The 18699-nt window shown below is 37.0% G+C and overlaps 1 protein-coding gene and 1 non-coding gene across 3 annotated transcripts in view; one reads left to right on the forward strand and one right to left on the reverse strand.

Annotated features, from left to right (window-relative positions):
* The window catches only part of LOC117304503 (beta-1,4-galactosyltransferase 6-like), a 56150-nt gene that overhangs the window by 25081 nt on the left and 12370 nt on the right, over positions 1–18699 (forward strand). For both annotated transcript variants that reach the window (XM_033789008.1, XM_033789007.1), the window contains exons 3-5: positions 4072–4146; positions 6732–6988; positions 11384–11500. In XM_033789008.1, coding sequence (XP_033644899.1) covers positions 4072–4146; positions 6732–6988; positions 11384–11500 — 449 coding nt within the window. The remainder of the gene's footprint in view (positions 1–4071; positions 4147–6731; positions 6989–11383; positions 11501–18699) is intronic.
* Trnan-auu lies at positions 4816–4888 on the reverse strand. The gene has a single exon. It is a non-coding gene; the product is annotated as a tRNA-Asn (tRNA).

Raw genomic sequence — 18699 nt, forward strand, 5'->3', positions numbered from 1 at the left:
ACTTGTTAGAAAGAAACTGCAACCCTCCGAAAACGGATAATGCATCGGGCTCATGTGATTTGTGTGTTTAAAGGCAGGGTACACCACTGGTAATTGTCAAAGACCCGTAACATGTACACATGTACTTGGTGTATCCCAAATTAAAATGCATAAAATTACAAACCTGTGAAAATCTGTGCTCAATTGGTCATCGAAGGTGCAAGAATGGAAGAAGAAAAAAAACCAATACCCCTTTTGCCTAGAATTGTGTGTCTTCCGATGCCTGAGAAGCCTTTCTCAAATTCAAACTTTTGGGTCAACTATAGTCTCTTCAACGGTTGTCATTTGACATTTGTAATAACATTTAATAGTATCAACATCTCTCAGTGCTCTTTACCAAGTATGGTCATTAACTTGTGGAGTAATTACCAAAAAAGTACATTCTACCTTTAGAGGCACCTTTTGATAATTGTCAAAGACCAGTATTCTCACATGTCATGCTTGTTGTATTCCAACATTATATGCATTATAAAATAACAAACCTGTGAAAATTTGGACTCATTTGGTCAACAAAGTTGCAAGAGAATAAGGAAAGGAAAAAAACACCCTTGTTGCACAAGTTTGTGTACTTTCAGTATGCCAAAAAGGCTTCAGGTCTTAAGTCTTTTGATATTTAAGTGAGAAATAACCTCTTTCTCAAAAAACTATGCTACTTCAGAGAAAGCCCTTTCTCACATTGTTTTATACTATCAACAGCTCTCATTCGCTTGGAAAAAAAAAAGAAAAAAAGAAAAGAAAAAAAAAAGGCCCACCTCCTTCCTCTTTTCAAAAAGGCAGGACGTTAAATATGTTTAAATAAATTTTATTCGGCTAATTGGCACAGTGCACAATCCCTTTAAAATGATCCTGATTCTTGACGCCGGGACACCTGTTATTGCCTGCTAGCGATGGAAATCCACTTTGCAAGTAGGAACAGACGTGATCATGCTAATTGTAGTAATAACCGTTCCCCCTTGTCTGGTACAGTACATGTCTTAGTGCTAGGCTGTAACTCCCCCGTCTTCAGAGCCAAGTTAAGAGGTTTTTATTGGCACCTGGAACCAGCTCTACTTTTTATAATGTACTTTATGAAGTGTACTAATAATTATAGCCGAGCAGCGAAATCACAATCTTGGTTTCCAGACTTAAAGGCACTGGACAAGTCTGGTAATTGTCAAAAGACCAGCGTTCTCACTTGGTGTATCCCAACAATACATGTACATAAAATAACACATTGGTGAAAATGTTGGCTCAATTGGTCATCGAATTTGCAAGAGATTACTGAAAGAAAAAACACCCTTGTTGCATAATAAATTTGTGTGCTTTCAGATGCATTTTAAAAGGCTCCTGCAGAAGTCTTTTATAATTTGAGTGAGAAATTACCTCTTTCTAAAAACAACATTACTTCAGAGGGGGCCGTTTCTCAAAATGTTGTAAACTACCAACAGCTCTTTATTGCTTGTTACCAAGTAAGTTTTTGATGCTAACAACTGAGTACATGCAATAGACCCTTCCCATGAAGTATGTAAATTGCACGTAGCGCGTGCGCACTAACGTTTTGGTTGGCAGAATGAGGGAACATCGCGCTGTTTTGTACACGGCTAATGGGTGCGTGACGCAGACGCAATTGCGCGTCTGCTTAGTGCACAACTCTATGGCGTTTGCCAACCAACAGGGTCTGTACGCATGCGTGAATGTATTTAGCATATTTCATGGGAAGGGTCCATTACCAATAGTGTCCAGTGCCCTGATGGACCCATTTCACACACACCCACAATGGAAAGGTAAACATTCATGTAAGTGTACAACCACAACTCCCAATGCGTACATGTAGACTAGCTTATCTGGCCATTACGCGTGACATACGCAAGTTTCAGACAATTAAAATCTTTATCCAAATAGCAGGTTTTTTTTCCACAAAAATTGTGCCTACACATGTGTACATCGATATACAGTACAAAGTGCACATGTTGCATCGCAAAACATATCACATAGGCCTACATGTACCGCTATGGGCTTATCGAAACCGTTACCCCATATTTGTTAATGAAGTGTTAATAAGTAACATGCAGTTAGCTTGTTTCTTCATAGACTATCGTGCTTGAATTTACAGTCCATGTACTGCACAGCATCGAACTTTGTAAATTCACTGTGAAGCATTTTGTGTATACCTGTCTGTATCAAGTGCCTGAAGCAATAAAGCGTCTCGATACAGACTGCTCAACAGGGATGTTTTTGGTGCGATTTAATAGCATGGAAGATGGCCGCCTTCTAACCGACACTTTAAAGGCAATAGACACTAATGATTTTTACTCTAAATATTGGTAGCATGGAAACCTTACAAGGTAACGAACAATGGAGAGCTGTCTATAGTATACATGTAAATCAATGTGAGAAACTGCTCCCTCTGAAGCAATGTGGTGTTTGGGAAAGCAGTTATTTCTCAAATTTTGGAATCTAATAAAAGACTTTGACCTGTTTTTATTTAAAATTAATTGTGCAACAAGGGTGTTTTTTCTTTCATTATTCTCTCGCAACTTCGACATTTAATTAAGCACAAATTTTCACAGATTTGTTATTTTATGCATGTTAATTTGCTGGGATACACTGAGTGAGAATACTGGTCTTTGACAATTACCAGAATGTGACCAGGGGTGGATTTCACAAAGATTGTCCTAACTTAGGACTAGTCCTAGGCAATGCTAAGAGATAGGACTGGTCCTAAGTTAGGACCAGTAACTCATCCTAACTTAGGACTGGTCCTATCTCTTATCATTGGCTAGGACTAGTCCTAAGTTAGGACTACCTTTGTGAAATCCACCCCAGTGCCTTTAAAGTGGGTGTGCTCTTTATTCAATCAGCGCGGCAAGTCAACCAATGCGTAACAACAGTCATCCATTGATTAAAGCCAGCAATGTGGGCTAATGTTACACTCCGCAAGAAACGAGATCTAGAACTCGTCATCATCGAGGTGTCATGTGACAGATTAACACTAGAGGGCGCTGTCAACATGAATACTGGGTTAGCATGTACGGTTGTCAGTCGCTTACCCGACTTCAAAGGATTGCCTCCGAGTTTGTCGACTGACCCTTTCATAAAGCCATTTTGATAATGGTGGACTTGTAAATGATAAGTGGGAGTAAATCAATGACGAAATATAAAATAATTGTCCGAGTCTGGATGCTGATGTTATATCATGTCCATCATCAGCCAATGTACAAACAATGTGGCGGATTTCATGTATACTGTTGTGTATTGTCTGAGGCATTATGCAATAAGCTTTTGAGTGCTTTTTGTTTTGTAACGGCCTCATCTGTCAAAATTAATTGAGACGAAAAAAAAAAAAGGAGAAAAAAATTAAAAAAAATTAAATGAAAGTTGGAATGTGATTGTGATTCTTGATATTATGTCAATGCTACAGAAAACTCTTTACAAAAAAATTGTGGTCCATTGTCCAGAATTTCCTGTTTCATTTCTGTGGGAAAAAAAGAAGAAGAAGAGGTAAATGTAGGACTCTACAAAGGGCACCACTGCAAATCATGGCAAAAAGCAAGGGGCATTCATATTTGATGCTTGAACAGAATCCAATGGTTATTATGAGAAGGCCGCTCGCAGAGTAAAAAAAATTCCAGGGGAGTTTAGGGTGGATGCGATAGTGTGCTACGGTAGTGTCCATCGGCAGTGCAGTCCTCACTCGTCGCCAAAGTGTACAAAATTTCTGCAGCGGTCGATCAATTTTTCACAGGCTGCAACTGTCACCAAGGATTATATAGGGTTGTTTATTGTGAAGATTTTTTTCACGTGGGAATTCCTTCTCCAACAGTATCCCAAAATGCCGAGCGAAAAAAAAAAATTGACCTACAAAGTACACATGACATTTTCAAGTGTAAATATAGATGATGTCACGAAGCGGATTTTATTATCAGACTGCGTATAGTTGAACATTTACTCAATTAGCAGTGAGGGTTAATTGCTCACGAGCGTGTTATGTCCACAGTGTTATAAATCACTCTTTGAGTTCCATCCTTGTTTTTTTTCTTCTTCTTCGTGCAGGAAAGACGTCGTTAGAAAAAGAAGGATCCAGCACAGCTTTTAATGTTTGTACAGAGCCAACGTTTGCCAGTCCAGGTAAGCAAGAAAGGGCGCACATGAAGACGTCATTAGGCCATCACACACGCCATGTCATCTAGACCCGTCCCCTTCAAATCATGCATTATTAGTGTCTTGTACTACAGGGGTGGAGAGGCCATCTCCGCCGTCCGTGCTTAGTATAGTAGACATGTATGTAGCAAGGCTTATGAAGTAGTTTTCAGTCCGTCAACGTGCCCTGCTGCTTATGTGTCAGGCTACTAAACAGCGACCTGATAATTTGGGCAGCCAATTCATTTCACTTCGATACATTTACAAAAAATGTATAGATCAAAGAAAAATAAGTCGACCCTCGAAATTGAAAAAAAGAAATGATTGCAAATTCACACGTCAAGCCTGTACTTGCCGATGCAAAATGCAAAAATTGTTGATGCAGGCTTGGTTATAAACATGGACCTCAGAGACCATGGCATCTGTTGACCCTAGTCTTGGCCTTGGTGCCCATTCAAAAGTTTCCCAAAGACTTTAAGAATTTCTGACTTTCCAAAGTGCCCTTTGCGAAAGGTGAAATTCCAGGCTTGAAACGTCGACTGAGTACGGTGCTGCTGTGAAGTCTAGCATGATTGTGTGCTTAACCGAGTGGTCTTGTTCCACATTCCTTTGAATGTTGTAAGCACACTTTATGATTTTTGGGGTTGAACAAAGAATTGACTAGAGTGGGATTCGAACCAACGACCTCCGGATTAATGTGCTGGCGCTCTACCAACTGAGCTATCTAGCCCTATATTGGCGGTGTCCCTATTTTGTCAATATCTTACGGTCCACACTTTATGTTACAAGGCACCTTACTATAAATCACTAGTCTCATCAGCAAAGACTTGATTTCATTTTGAAACTAAATTTGAGGCTCAAATTATACCACTAGCATATCAGAAAATTTGACCATTTTCAAAGTGAACCCAACAATATATACTTCCAATCTTGGATAGTGTTTTTATAAACAGACCACTGAAGCCATGGCATATTGAAAAAATATTTTGCTGAATTTCCGTCTAAATTTTTTTAATGAGAATTTATAAATATTCCACTTACGGTCCTGCCTCATTAATTATGTAAAGAGATAACGCCGGTCCGAAAAATAACAAAAGTCTTTTCAATGCGCTTGGGAGTCACTGCAAAGGAAGTCAGGTGTTTTTTGATGCGGCATATTTACATTGACGTACGTGTATGTATCTCGTTTTAATGACTTTTAAGTGACGCGTCTTATAAATGCTGGGGGCTTTATTCCGAAAATTATGGTACGCACAAATCTATTCAGAATCTGGCGGTAAATTATTAATGTAGATGGAAGCTGTGCATTGTGTAGAGGGTAGTTTTCGGCAGGGGCGGGGGTGTCGTTAACACACCTAAACCTCTATTTACTAGTTATATTCCCGTAATCTCTTGAGGTTTCAAAGGAAATCATTCTTGTAATAAATAATAGACACGGATGCTCTTTTGCTTTGAAACAGGAAAAAACTCTTGACATAGGCCTCGATAGGAAAAATCAAGGTGTTTGAATTTGCAGTGTATTGTAGTAATGTGCGATTACGTCACATGAAAGGGTACAGTGCATCAGGTTAAACGAATAATAAACCAGACAGGCGTGACCGGGCCACCCACCAGCAAATTTGCAGCGATAACGATAATGACTCAAAGAGAATGCATTCTATTTGTTGAATTGCTCCACGCAGAATACGCACATGCTCATTCAACCAATAGTAGCATTCTCTTTTCGTCGTTATCATTACCGTTTTTCGATATCGCTGCAGTGTAGCTCAGCCTTAACCGATGCAAACTGACTGCGTTGACAGATTGCGTTAGTACATACTACAGGCATGTGAATTTTCCACATTAATATCTGCGTTTTTTAATTCTCTGCTAGTCGTTTTTCTCCCGGTCTCCGCTTTTTCCCCGGACTGCTTTTTCTGGAGCCCCCTTTTACTTCCCACAATGCCTTTTGAAAACTGAGAAAAATCAGCCAGGCCGGACTCACGATAAGGTCTATGCATGAATACGTGCTTTAGCCGTTTTCTTAGATGCTATTTTGGATCAGTCCCTAGTCTTTTTCTACCACGCAAAGTTTGCAAGTCTTACTTTTACAATCAGTTTTGCTTGAAGAAGCCCTGATTCCCCTGACGCAGTGCACACGCACTTCGAGTTGTAAACTCATCTGCCTTCCCCCATACTAAATAAAGCCCTGTCTATGATGTTGCCCCCGCATTGATATATTGCCACCCTTAGAGTGTTATAAACTGTGCTAGTACGAAACAATAACTGATAACTGGATGGTGTTCGACCATAATTGCTTCTTCACACTTTACAATATCTCGGTGTGTACCTGAAACCAATTTCCTGTAAATACAGGAATATACCCAAGCTGTGTGAATTGTCTGAAATCGAGGGGAATTGTTATCTATATATAACATTGGCATTATCACGTTTTGCACTTAAAATACAGCTTTTAGTTGATGACATTTCACTACACTTCAGCTTGTCATAGACTGCCTCCATCCCTGTTCATTCCTAAATCAAATTTTCCTAATTGCTTTTTTTTTTTGACCGTCTTTTTCTTCTGTCCGCAGACGACAGAGTGCAAGTCAATTTCTCAGGTGTTTCGATAGACTTTATAAACAGGAAGATCCTAAACAATCGAACTTTTGCCAAAATACGGCGTTTTAACCGAGAGGCGCAGAGCGCCCTCGACGAAACAAGGCGGAAAAACCTGAAAGATGTGATCAGGCGTTCAAAGACGTGTTTACGAGGTTCCATTGATGTGGATGATTATATATACACACCAGGAGGCCACTGGAGGCCCAGGAATTGTGAACCGCGATGGAAGGTACGTATTAACTAACTTTTTGACTATTTACATATTGACAAAATGAAAAATATAATAACCGCAATAATTATTAATAATTATAAAATTTACTAAGAGAGGTTTGCGGTAACTCCATGTACTTTTCGAAACGTTGAGTCGTTTATCACCGGTTCTTTTTACGACCGACACTACTCAAAAAGAGAAATTCATCTTGTGTTACCATCTCTTACTTCCACCATGCAGTGTTTTAAATCCTACTTAATAATTATACAGTGCATGTATCCACCAATAAGGTGTTCAAGGTGCTGTTACAAAGAGAAACACCTTTTAAATTAAGTTTTGAAGTTTATTAAATATGAAATCCTTTTATATAGCACCTTCTAAGGGTTCTACAAGGTGCCTTGGCACACTTGGCAACCAATGCCAGAAACACCGAGGCAAACCCCTTCTCTTTAGTCCAAATTGTAACTGGGATCGGTTACATGCAATACACTGTGTCAAGACCGAGGCTCGAACTCACACTCTGCTGATCAGAAACACAAGAGTTTGAGACAAGTCCGGGGCTCGAACCCACACTCTGCTGATCAGAAACACCCTAGAGTTTGAGTCAAGACCGGGGCTCGAACCCACACTCTGCTGATCAGAAACACCAGAGTTCGAGTCAAGACGGGGGCTCGATCAGAAACACCAGAGTTTGTGTCAAGACCTGGTCTCGAACTCTCACTCTGCTGATCAGAAACACCAGAGTTCGAGTCAAGATGGGGGCTTGAACCCACACTCTGCTGATCAGAAACACCCTAGAGTTTGAGTCAAGACGGGGGCTTGAACCCACACTCTGCTGATCAGAAACACCAGAGTTTGAGTCAAGACTGGGGCTCGAACCCACACTCAACTGAACATGTGTAATGACTTATAAAATTCTACTTCTTTTAAACGAAATTGAAAATAAAGATTATCAAAACAATACATGTAGTTACAGTTCAGGCATGATACACAAAGTTCAAAGGTGACTTCCCAAACTTGATGTGGGTCACTACTTGAACTTTCTCAAAGGTCATTTAAGGTCAAGGTCATTGAGTCAATCCTGCCATTTCTCAAAATTGAACTTGGAACCTTACTGTAGTTAACATTGCATGCAGCTGCCTTAAATTTAATGTTACACAATACTTCGCACATGATACTTTACAAATGCTAAGTTGTATGCACCTACGGTCAGTCCACTTGGCATTGTGAGATTAAATTAAAATTAGATTCCAATCAGTTATATTGTTTAAAAGCAACCAACATTATTAAGTGGTAAATGGACTTTTACTCTAGGTTTTCATAAATTGTGATTAGTTGTGTTTAAACCACTTTGGATAATATGAAGACATATTCAATACAAGCTGATCAACTGAGTGAGTGCTTGACTTCTGTAGTACCATAAACCGACGTCATTCACACAAACAAAGTGCACAGAAATGCACTAAACAAAAAGCCAGCCGATTACATCAATACATCCTAATTAGGATTGCTCGTCATCAGAGCTTGGGTCAAGGTAACATCTCCAAATGACAAATCATGACGTTCAGGCTTTGATTTGCAAAAAACAAATGAGTCGACAAGTCTTGCCGTTTAGGCTTTGGTTTGCCAAAAAAACAAGAGAGTTGTCAAAAATTATCAAAATTACATTATAATGATTTAACAAAGACATTATTAAACAAGTTAAAATAGATTTCCTGTTGATAAATGTTTTTGCTCAAATAGATTGTTAAATGTTGATGACTACGAGGGACGACTTGTAGTAATCCAGAATTAGGAAAAATAAAATAAAAATCTTGTCTAATGACACCCATAAGAAGCAGTCCACATATGGAAACATTGACAGTGCTTGGAATAATTTCTGTCAATTGTGCGGTTGCGCTTTAAAAGTTTTAAGTACTTTTGGCACGACACAAGTCACAAATTCCACAGATTTACATTAAACTTACTCAGTTTGAAGATACTGATGGCAGAAAGCTTCCGTAAAATATTACTTTGGGAGGTGCTGTAGTTTTTGAGAAACGAATAAAACGATTTCATTAAAATAATTTTTGTCTCGGGAGACGAAAATTATTGTTGCATGTACATGTGCAACAGATTTATGCGACGCTCCTTTAATAAACATTGCTCAGATGTGATCTTGACTTTTTTTCTCTCAAAAACTTGACGACTAATGAAGCTGAAATTTCTACAGGTAAATTGTATTACATACACATCTAAATTCACAGTGAGAAGGGATTCATGTCGCGGCACAAAACTTGATCTACAAAAGGCATCAACACACTTTAAAGACGCTAAACACCTTTGGTAATCGTCAAAGATCAGTCTTCTCACTTGGTGTATCTCAACTGTGCACAAAATAACAAGCCTTTGAAAATTTGAACTGTATTGGTCGTCGGAGCTGCGAGACAATAATGGAAGAAAAAAACACCCTTGTCAAACAAAGTTGTGTGTTTTCGAGACCTCAAATTCTAGTTCAAATAATTTAGCGAAAATTTACTTCTTTCTTGAAAACTACGTGACTTCAGAGGGAGCCATTTCTCACAATGTTTTGTACTATCAACAGCTCTCCATTGCTTGTTACCAATTAAGTTTTTATGCTAACAATTTTTTTTGAGATCAGTGTCCAGTGCCTTTAAATGCTTGCTCTAGATACCCTGTGGTAAAAGTAGGCCATATGGAGCACAGAGCAGACGAAGTGGCCGTGATTCAAACAGTGTTGCTGATTTATTCGATCCCACTGAATTTGTGCTCACGGCTAAATTTGCGCTGATATGTTGGGAGGTTGGATGTGGAATCGTTTCCCCCGCGTCATAAGTCATCCTCCCCATCTTAAATTTAAAAGGCGCTGGACAGTGGACACGTCAAAGACCAGTATTCTCATTTGGTGTAACCAAGTTTTATACTATCAACCTCTCCCCATTACTCGTTACCAAGTAAGGTTTTAATGCTTATAATTGTTTTGAGTAATTACCAATAGTAACCACTACCTTTAAAAAAGACTGAAGAAATAATAATAATAATAATAATAATAATAATAATAATAATAATAATAATAATAATAATAATAATAATAATAATAATAATAATAATAATAATAATAATAATAATAATAATAATAATAATAATAATAATAATAATAATAATAATAATAATAATAATAATAATAATAATAATAATAATAATAATAATAATAATAATAATAAGACTTGTAATGCGCACATATCCACCCTGCTGGGTGTTCAAGGCGCAGTAAAACCAAAACAAAACAAAAACAAAACACAAAGAAAAACAGACACAACAACATTACAGAAAGAATAATGGCAATGCGTAAATAGGTTAATTATAACTGGTACATAATCCCTACTCTTGCCTGACATTGACTCATTGTTTTCAATGTGTACATTAGCTCAATGTCTGGGTAGGTGGAAAAACCAAATCCATTCTGCTCACATCTGATTGGCTAACAAAGGAGGCGTGGCATACATTTAATTTGCGATGGGTTTTGTAACCTGGCAACCGTGTCTACATCAGCTGAGCAGCTCGCACATATTTTGTTCCGAGCTAACACGCTTGGACAAATACTGCTTAGCAGGATGGCAAGGTTACCTGGCATGCGGGTACATGATTAATACCTAATATATAGATCTACAATGTACTTCATAGGTACCTGCATATGCTGAGAATGATAATAATTAATTGTTTAGCAATAATTCCATATTTAGATCCATAAGTAAAAGTTTGCTTGTGGTAAAGGAATGATTGTGACGATCGAAGGATAAAGGAAGCATTTGGAAAACACAGGTTTATGATTATTTATTTGGCATAAAAAACACATACAAAATACAAACGTAAACAAAACAAAAGCCAGGGACATACATGTATGCCTGGAATTAAAAAAGTTTATCAAAGGCCTTCAATTCCAATATTCCTGGCCATATATTAAAAATCATTAATTATTTAAAATAAATCTTTAAAGACATTAATTTTTTTTAATTAAGATTGTACCAATTTCAATTGTTTTAAAGCGTTTTTTTTTTTTTTTTTTTTTGTAAACATCGATTTTTACCTATAAACAACGATGTGTGCTAACACACATCGGTGTATAAACAATGGGTAAAAACAAAAATGAATATTCTTTATCCCCGATGCAAATTTAACATGCATTTTACTCCAGGCCTGATACTTCACAGAGGCAACGGAGGCGATTGCCTCCATTGCCCCTTGTCATTGCCTTGGTGCCCTTGAAATGCTCCAGTAGAATTTTACAATTTCCTCATAGGGTGCCCTTTGACAAAGAGAAATTGCCTTGGTGCCCTTGCCCTTTCAAAAACGAAGCATACAGCCCTGTTACTCAGTATTCATTTATTTTGTTTTTGTTGTTTCTCTTTACAGGTAGCAGTTATAGTTCCGTTCCGGGACCGATTTACACAACTACCTATCTTCCTCCGTCATTTAGTGCCCTTTCTAAAAGCTCAACTCTTAGAGTTTGGTATTTATGTCATAGAGCAGGTACGTAGCCTTTCACTCCTACTGTTTCATGTTTGTTGGATTTTGTTGGAATTTGTTCCAAATCCATTTCCATGTTTTGTTGGATTTGTTTCAAGTCGACTTTCATGTTTTGTTCGATGTTGATCCAACTCCATGTCCATGTTTTTTTTTTAATTAGTTCCAATCCTTACCATGTTTTGTTGGATTTTTTTTCCAAATCCATTTTCATGTTTTGTTGGAATTAGTTCCAAATCCTTTTCCAGGTTTTTTTGGATTTTTTTTCCAAATTCATTTTCATGTTTTTGCCCTTTCAAAAACGATTTTGTTTCAAGTCCATTTTCATATTTTGTTGGTATTTGTTCCAAATCCATTTTCATGCTTTGTTGGATTTTGTTAAGTCCATTTTGTATATATTGATGGAATTTGATCTAAATCCATTATCATGTTTTGTTGGAAGTACTTTCAAGTCCATTTTCATATTTTGTTGGAATTTGTTCCAAATCCATTTCCATGTTTTGATGGAATTCTCTTCCAAAACCTTACTCCATGTCTTGTTCGATTCTGTTCAAAGTCTTACTTCATTTCTTTTGGGATGATGTTTCAAATCCAGCTTTGTGTTTTGATGGATTCTGTTCCAAAATCAAATTTCTTAAGGTTTTGTTGGATTCTGTTCCAAAATCCAACTTCACATTTTGTTGGATTCAGTTTTAAATCCAACAACATTTTTTAAAAATTATTCTGATGACTGCACTTCATTATAGTAGAAGTAAACTGGGCCCAATTCTGCTTTAAAGCAGAACATATTGCAGTTTACTGCTTGGTAAAAATGTGCATGATGCCAGTCAGAACTGGGTACATGTACATATAACAAGATATGTTAGCTTGTAACATATCTGGTAAGCACACTTTTGCTGCAGCCTAGTTTTTTTAATTTTTTTTTTTAGCTTAAGGCAAACATTGGGCTTAGGATGTAAGTTTACATACAGACATAGTTTGAGGTATTACCTTCAAAATCAATGTCCAACATTAAGGATGTTGAGTCACGATTCCGTGATGGATTTTTATTTTGAGTGAGGAAGGATCCTAGTATATTGCTTTGGGGAATTGTGGTTTTCAGGCCTAGGCATGATTCAACGATGTACGCAAAATCCTCACGAGTCAATGTGTGAAATTTGTGAATTGCTCTGTCACAATTTCCGTACAGTATTTCAAAATAATTATCAGCATAAAACCATATGTCCACAACTTTAAATATGTACATTAAACTTACACGGTTTTTAGATATATATATATACGTTTTACATGCTAAAATAATTTTCGTCTCCTGAGACGAAAATCATTTTCAACAAAAGTACCCAGACCCTTTAACACGGGTTGTATACGGTACAGGTCCACATTCCTAGACAAAAACCTGTCTTCTTTTCTTACTTTTTCCCCAGATACTTTTACAACAAAAATAATTCCATAAATTTAGTGGAATCAAAGTCAACAATAAAATTAGCGTTTAATTTTGTTTATGGGGGGGGGGGGGGGGGTTATGAAGTAAGATGGTTTTTATAGACAATAATATCCTTTTGTCCTGAACATTAATTTACCTTTAAGTTCAATTGACGACCCAGGCAGTACAAAACACTTTAGTTAATTTTTAATCACATGAACCACTGACCTAAAGCAAAGAAGGTACGTACATGATTGGTCGTGTCAAAAATACAGTGCATATAAAGTCAAGTAGGAGACATTTTAATTGTCAATTTTTAATTACCATATAGTACGTGCACCATCAGAGGTACACGTACAGTATTGATTAAGCCTCTGGAGTTCAGGCTTAAAAAAAAAAAAAAAAAAAAAAAAAAATCAATCCCTGAATATTTTTTTCTTCTTTTCTTGAGTCCGTTTTTTATATATATTAGTATCAGGTGCTGGTATGGAAAAGCCGTAACTTTTGTAAGATTTTGTGAGTGATTAACATTCAAGTGTGTGCAGAAATGCATGTAGAACCTGGTACATTACCACCTGTACAACCTCATGCAAATGCACCCTCAGAGCTGCTTAAGCAAAAAATTTGCTTAAGCATGAAAATAGCTCGCTTATTTTACACATGTTTCATATATATTGCTTATGACTAGTATTTAGCTGTTGTTTACTTAGCATAACAATTGAGTGGAGTCTTGGCCGGTAATCTGATTCTTACTAAGCAATGAGTTTTTTGCTTAAGCAAAATTTTGTGCTTAAGCAGCTCTATGAAGTTGGGCCATGGTGTGCACTCAAATGTCAGTGCATGTCAATTACGTATACATTTAAGTAGCAATAATAAATAAAAAAAAAAACAACAAGTACCCCAGGCAGTTTTTAAAGAAATCTTAAAAGGTTGAAAGGCAGTCATGTGATTATTTTTACCCGGAGGGCCAATTGATACGTGGCAGGAGTTGTTTTATGAGGTAGATTACATCATAAAGGGATGCTATTGGCCCAATGACCAGGGGACTAATGTAAAAGCGCATTGAGACGGTTATTGTGATAATACGCTACATAAGAATTTGTTATGATTATTATTATTATTATTATTATTATTATCTGCAAGCATGAAGAAAAAATACCTGCATAATTACGCTGTTCAAAAGCAGTCATACCAATTACAGTTACTGCATGGGTTTTTTCAGCTGGTAACCGGTAACCTTATTTTGGCAAGTGAAATTTTGTTGTGCTTAATAGCTTCTAAAAAGTAGCTCTATGAAATTGGACACCCAACTTCCATTTTTGAGATAAGTGGGTGCTAAAAAAAGGTAAATTTAAGAACAAATAAATGTTTTCAGGACTTCCTTTTAGCAAGTTTACAGTGTGAACTACGGGCGACATTGTGATGACTAATCAAATTATAATCCACTCTTGATAAAAGAAATTCCTGGATGATACAAAGGAGTTCCGGTAAAGTGTCTTGCTCAAGGACAGACTTACCAGAAAGGTTTAGTCAGGATTTGAGTGCGCTTTATGTGACAACATTTTGAATATAGATGATAATGTACTGGGCCACGATTATCATCTCTGAGACAAAAAAATAAAAGTTCACAGATTTACAAATAACTTACAGGGTTTAGAGAAGGTAATGGTGAAAGACTTCTCTTGAAATATTATTCCATGACATGCTTTACTTTTTGAGAAAACATTAAAACAATTCTCGATATCGAGAATTACGGATTTATTTTAAACATATGTCATGACACGGCAAAACGTGCGGAAACAAGGGTGGGTTTTCCCGTTATTCTCTCCCGACTCTGATGACTGGTTGAGCCTAAATTTTCACAGGTTTGTTATTTTATACATGTAAGTTGTGATACACGAAGTGTGGGCCTTTGGACAATATTGTTTACCGAAAGTGTCAAATAGCTTTAAAGGGACACGTTGCCTTGAAAAAGGTTATGAAAGGCATATGAAAAGGTTATATGGTTAGAAATAAGTATAACAAAAATAGAATTAATGATCCACATTCCACATAATGATCACCTCAAAATTGCAGTGTTTTCCTTATATTTGGTAAACTACATGTAACACGGGGTCATTTTGTGGAGTCAAATATTTGACTTCACAAAATGGTGTGCCGCGTTAATTCATGACGTATATTGGAAAACCGTGCAATTTCGAGGCATTTTTGTGTGGATCATTATATTCTACTTTAAAACATCTTTCCACCCATATGCATTTTATAACAAATGATTTTCAAATGCCCTTCATAGACCAACTCGCCCAATCCCTTTAAACGTTCCTTTCAAGGTGGCAGAAATTAATTAGTAATAAATAAATACTTGTTTACCCCGAAACACTCTTGAGGCAACGACAGAACATGGACAGCCAAATGGGAAGGAAATGACATAGACAAAATATATCGCGGAACTGAGGGTTTTGCTTATGCAGCAGTCATCAACTAATTCAAGTCGGTATTAAAAAAAAGTTATAAGTCTGTCAAATTTTGAGGGATTGAAAATAATGTATTAGGAGATTTGTTTGGGATAAAAAATAATAATTAAAAAACAAGTAAAAAAAAAGTATCTGCTTTGTGTAAATTTTGAAATGAATTTTAGTGTTTGTTTAACCTGGTTAAACTTTCCCAACCCTGCGATGTAGTGATTTGACAGCAGCGTGGGAACAGGAAAAAGGAAGATACTAACTAAGCAATTAGTGATCACATTCGTTCGTGGAACAAGTGTGTCACTGAATTTGTCGTGAGGGGGATTTTGCACAGAGTTTCCTTCCCTTTAATGCCATGCCCTCTCAACCTGTCTGAATTGATACTAAATTATGGATGGGTTATCCGGCCCGAAGGGGGGGGGGGGGTGTGGATAATGAGTATATGACCCAGCTTCCCTCGTCTTCGTACAATCTCATTAACTATTTCCTCTCTAAGGGTACAATGTACGTGTTGGCACAAGAGGAGAGTAAATTTTGTTTGTAATGTTTACTCTTGTATCTTAGGAACGTATTATTGTATGCTGTGAGTGCATTTTGTAGTGGATGGTACGTCAGATGCATCGTACATATGGAAGGTACATTGCGTATATGAACTTTGGTGTGTGTGTGTGTACACTACTAATTCTTTACAAATCCAGACCCCCCCCCCCTACACAAAAGAAAGGGTCACAATGACATCATCAAAAGTCCTCTTTTCCATTCTGAATGCTTTGTGGCCACGTAGGGGTAACATACATCAGTCTTTTAAAGCCATTGGACCCTTTCGGTAAACAGTATAGACCTTATGCATTGACGTCATCCAGCTGCCATCTTTGAGGTCAAACGGTGACGAAACAATCAAAACGCACATAGATTGACCAATGAACAATCTCCTTTTGACCTCAATGCGGGGGCGCCGTACTGAAATGACGTCATGTGCATAAGGTCTATTGTCCAAGGCCCACACTTCGTGTATCACTACTTCTATATCAAATAACAAACCTGTGAAAATTTAGGCTCAATCAGTCATCGGAGTCCGGAGAAAATAACAGGAAAACCCGCCCTTGTATCCGTAATTCTCGCTATCGAGAATTGATATTGTTTTACTGTTTTCTCAAAAAGTAAAGCATTTCATGGAATAATATTTCAAGAGAAGTCTTTCACCACTACCTTCTGTAAACCCTGTTAGTTACTTTCTTATAAATCTGTGAACGTTTATTTTTGTTTCTGTACCGAAAGGGTCCAATGGCTTTTAAAAAAATGCTCAAAATATATTGGCAAATAAAATAAAATTCGTTGCCATCTTTAAATCTGCAAAAAAGCAAATTGAATTGGAGAATTTGAAAAGAAACATTTTATTAGTTATAGTTAAAAAAACTTCTTTTTGCTGCCTTTAGTTACATACAATTAAGCCTACTCAATAATTTTCAATATAATTATACAAGTGTATGCGTGCACAACAAAATTGTGTTCAATTTTGGCTCAGGGTTTTTATTTGATGAGATTGAACACGATTTGTACATCTTTTTTGTGTGATAGAATGTGAAAAAAAAGAAAATTATAAATAGTCTAACCGCACTTGTTGGAGGCCTTTTTAATGTCAGCTTCAGGATACAGTAGCCACTAAAATGCAATTCAAGGAATAATTTGACTGGGCTGTGTACGCAGAAATCATCCTGTAATTTGATTCCCTTGCGGCCGATGTGTGCTCTCTACTATGTTGATCTTTGCGAGCTAGCGAGCTAGCGAGGATTAGAAGACCGCCCCCCCCCCCTAAAAAAGAAAAGAAAAAAGAAATTAGGGAGAAATCAAAAAAGGGGTGGGGGATTTCATGAATTTACAATTGTTGGTCGTTGCAGTGTTCAGTTTCAGTGATTTTGACCTAGGGGAGGGGGGGGGGGGGCTAGGGAGCTAGCTCAGACAGAGACAACGTTTCTAAAGTCTTAAGGGCTTATTTTGTCCTTGGAAATGTTGAGCGTGTAACTGCTTTGTAGTCAAGAACGACATCAGTTGAGTGGTGAATAAATAATTTGAGATGCACTGAATTTATTTTGACTGCTGCTGAGTAGGTTTTTTTTAAAGGAGATAATTAAAGGCAGTGGACACTATTGGTAATACTTAAAAGAATTATTAGCATAAAACCTTTATTGATTTGGAGTAATGGGAAGAGGTTGATAGTATAAAACATTGTGAGAAACAGATCCCTCTGAAGTGACGTAGTTTTCGAGAAAGAAGTAATTTTCCACGAATTTGATTTCGAGACCTCAAGTTTAGAATTTGAGGTCAAGCATCTGAAAGCACACAACTTCGTGTGACAAGGCTGTTTTTTTCTTTCATAGTTATCTCGCAACTTCGACGACCAATCGAGCTCAAATTTTCACGGGTTTGTTATTTTATGCTTATGTTGAGATACACCAAGTGAGGAGACTGGATTTTGACAATTACCAATAGTCTTTAATAAGAAAATAGAATTAGCTGTTGCTTATAAATAATGGTAAACTTGATTACCCGCTTATGTTTGTTGCGTTGTCATTCAGCCTTCGAGAAAGACTCTGCTAGGGTCGAAAAGTCAGGCCATTAACTATTTTTGAGATAATTAAGAGTACAATGAATGTCTCTTTTTCTAATAATGCGCTGCACTTTTCTCTGAAAGGAAGCGCGGTCAAACGGGCAATTTCCAGAATATCGTTTCCATGGTTTTCAATTGTTACATTTGTGTGATTAGGGGGAAGCTATTTTTTGTTGAATAATTTTTGTGTGATGCGATCCAGCTTAATTAGTTGTTTGTCAAAAAAATATTACCTGTGTGGAGAAACAGGTGTGAAATTTTCAAAAATACCTTTATGCTAAAATGCTAAAATAAATTGTATTTTTTATTTGCAACAATTCCTACATGTACATGAATCTGAAGCCAATGTATACTAACAGCTCAAATATAAAATAATTTCTCATTCACTGTCATCTCTTTGATGTTTTAACTTTCACCTTGGGTCGGGCGAGTTGGTCTTTGAAAAGGACACTGGACACTAATTGGTAATTGTCAAAGACCTGTCTTCTCACTTGGTGTATCTCAACATATGCATAAAATAACAAATCTGTGAAAATTTGAGCTTGATTGGTAGTCAGAGTTGTGAGATAACTATGAAAGAAAAAAAAAACACCCTTGTCACACAAAGTTGTGTGCTTTCAGACGCTTGATTTCGAGACCTTCTCGAAAACAGAGGGAGCCGTTTCTCACAATGTTTTAAACTATCAACCACACAAACATGCTTTGAACT

This window comes from Asterias rubens, chromosome 21 (assembly GCF_902459465.1).
Source record: "Asterias rubens chromosome 21, eAstRub1.3, whole genome shotgun sequence".
In the NCBI taxonomy this organism is placed as follows: domain Eukaryota; kingdom Metazoa; phylum Echinodermata; class Asteroidea; order Forcipulatida; family Asteriidae; genus Asterias; species Asterias rubens.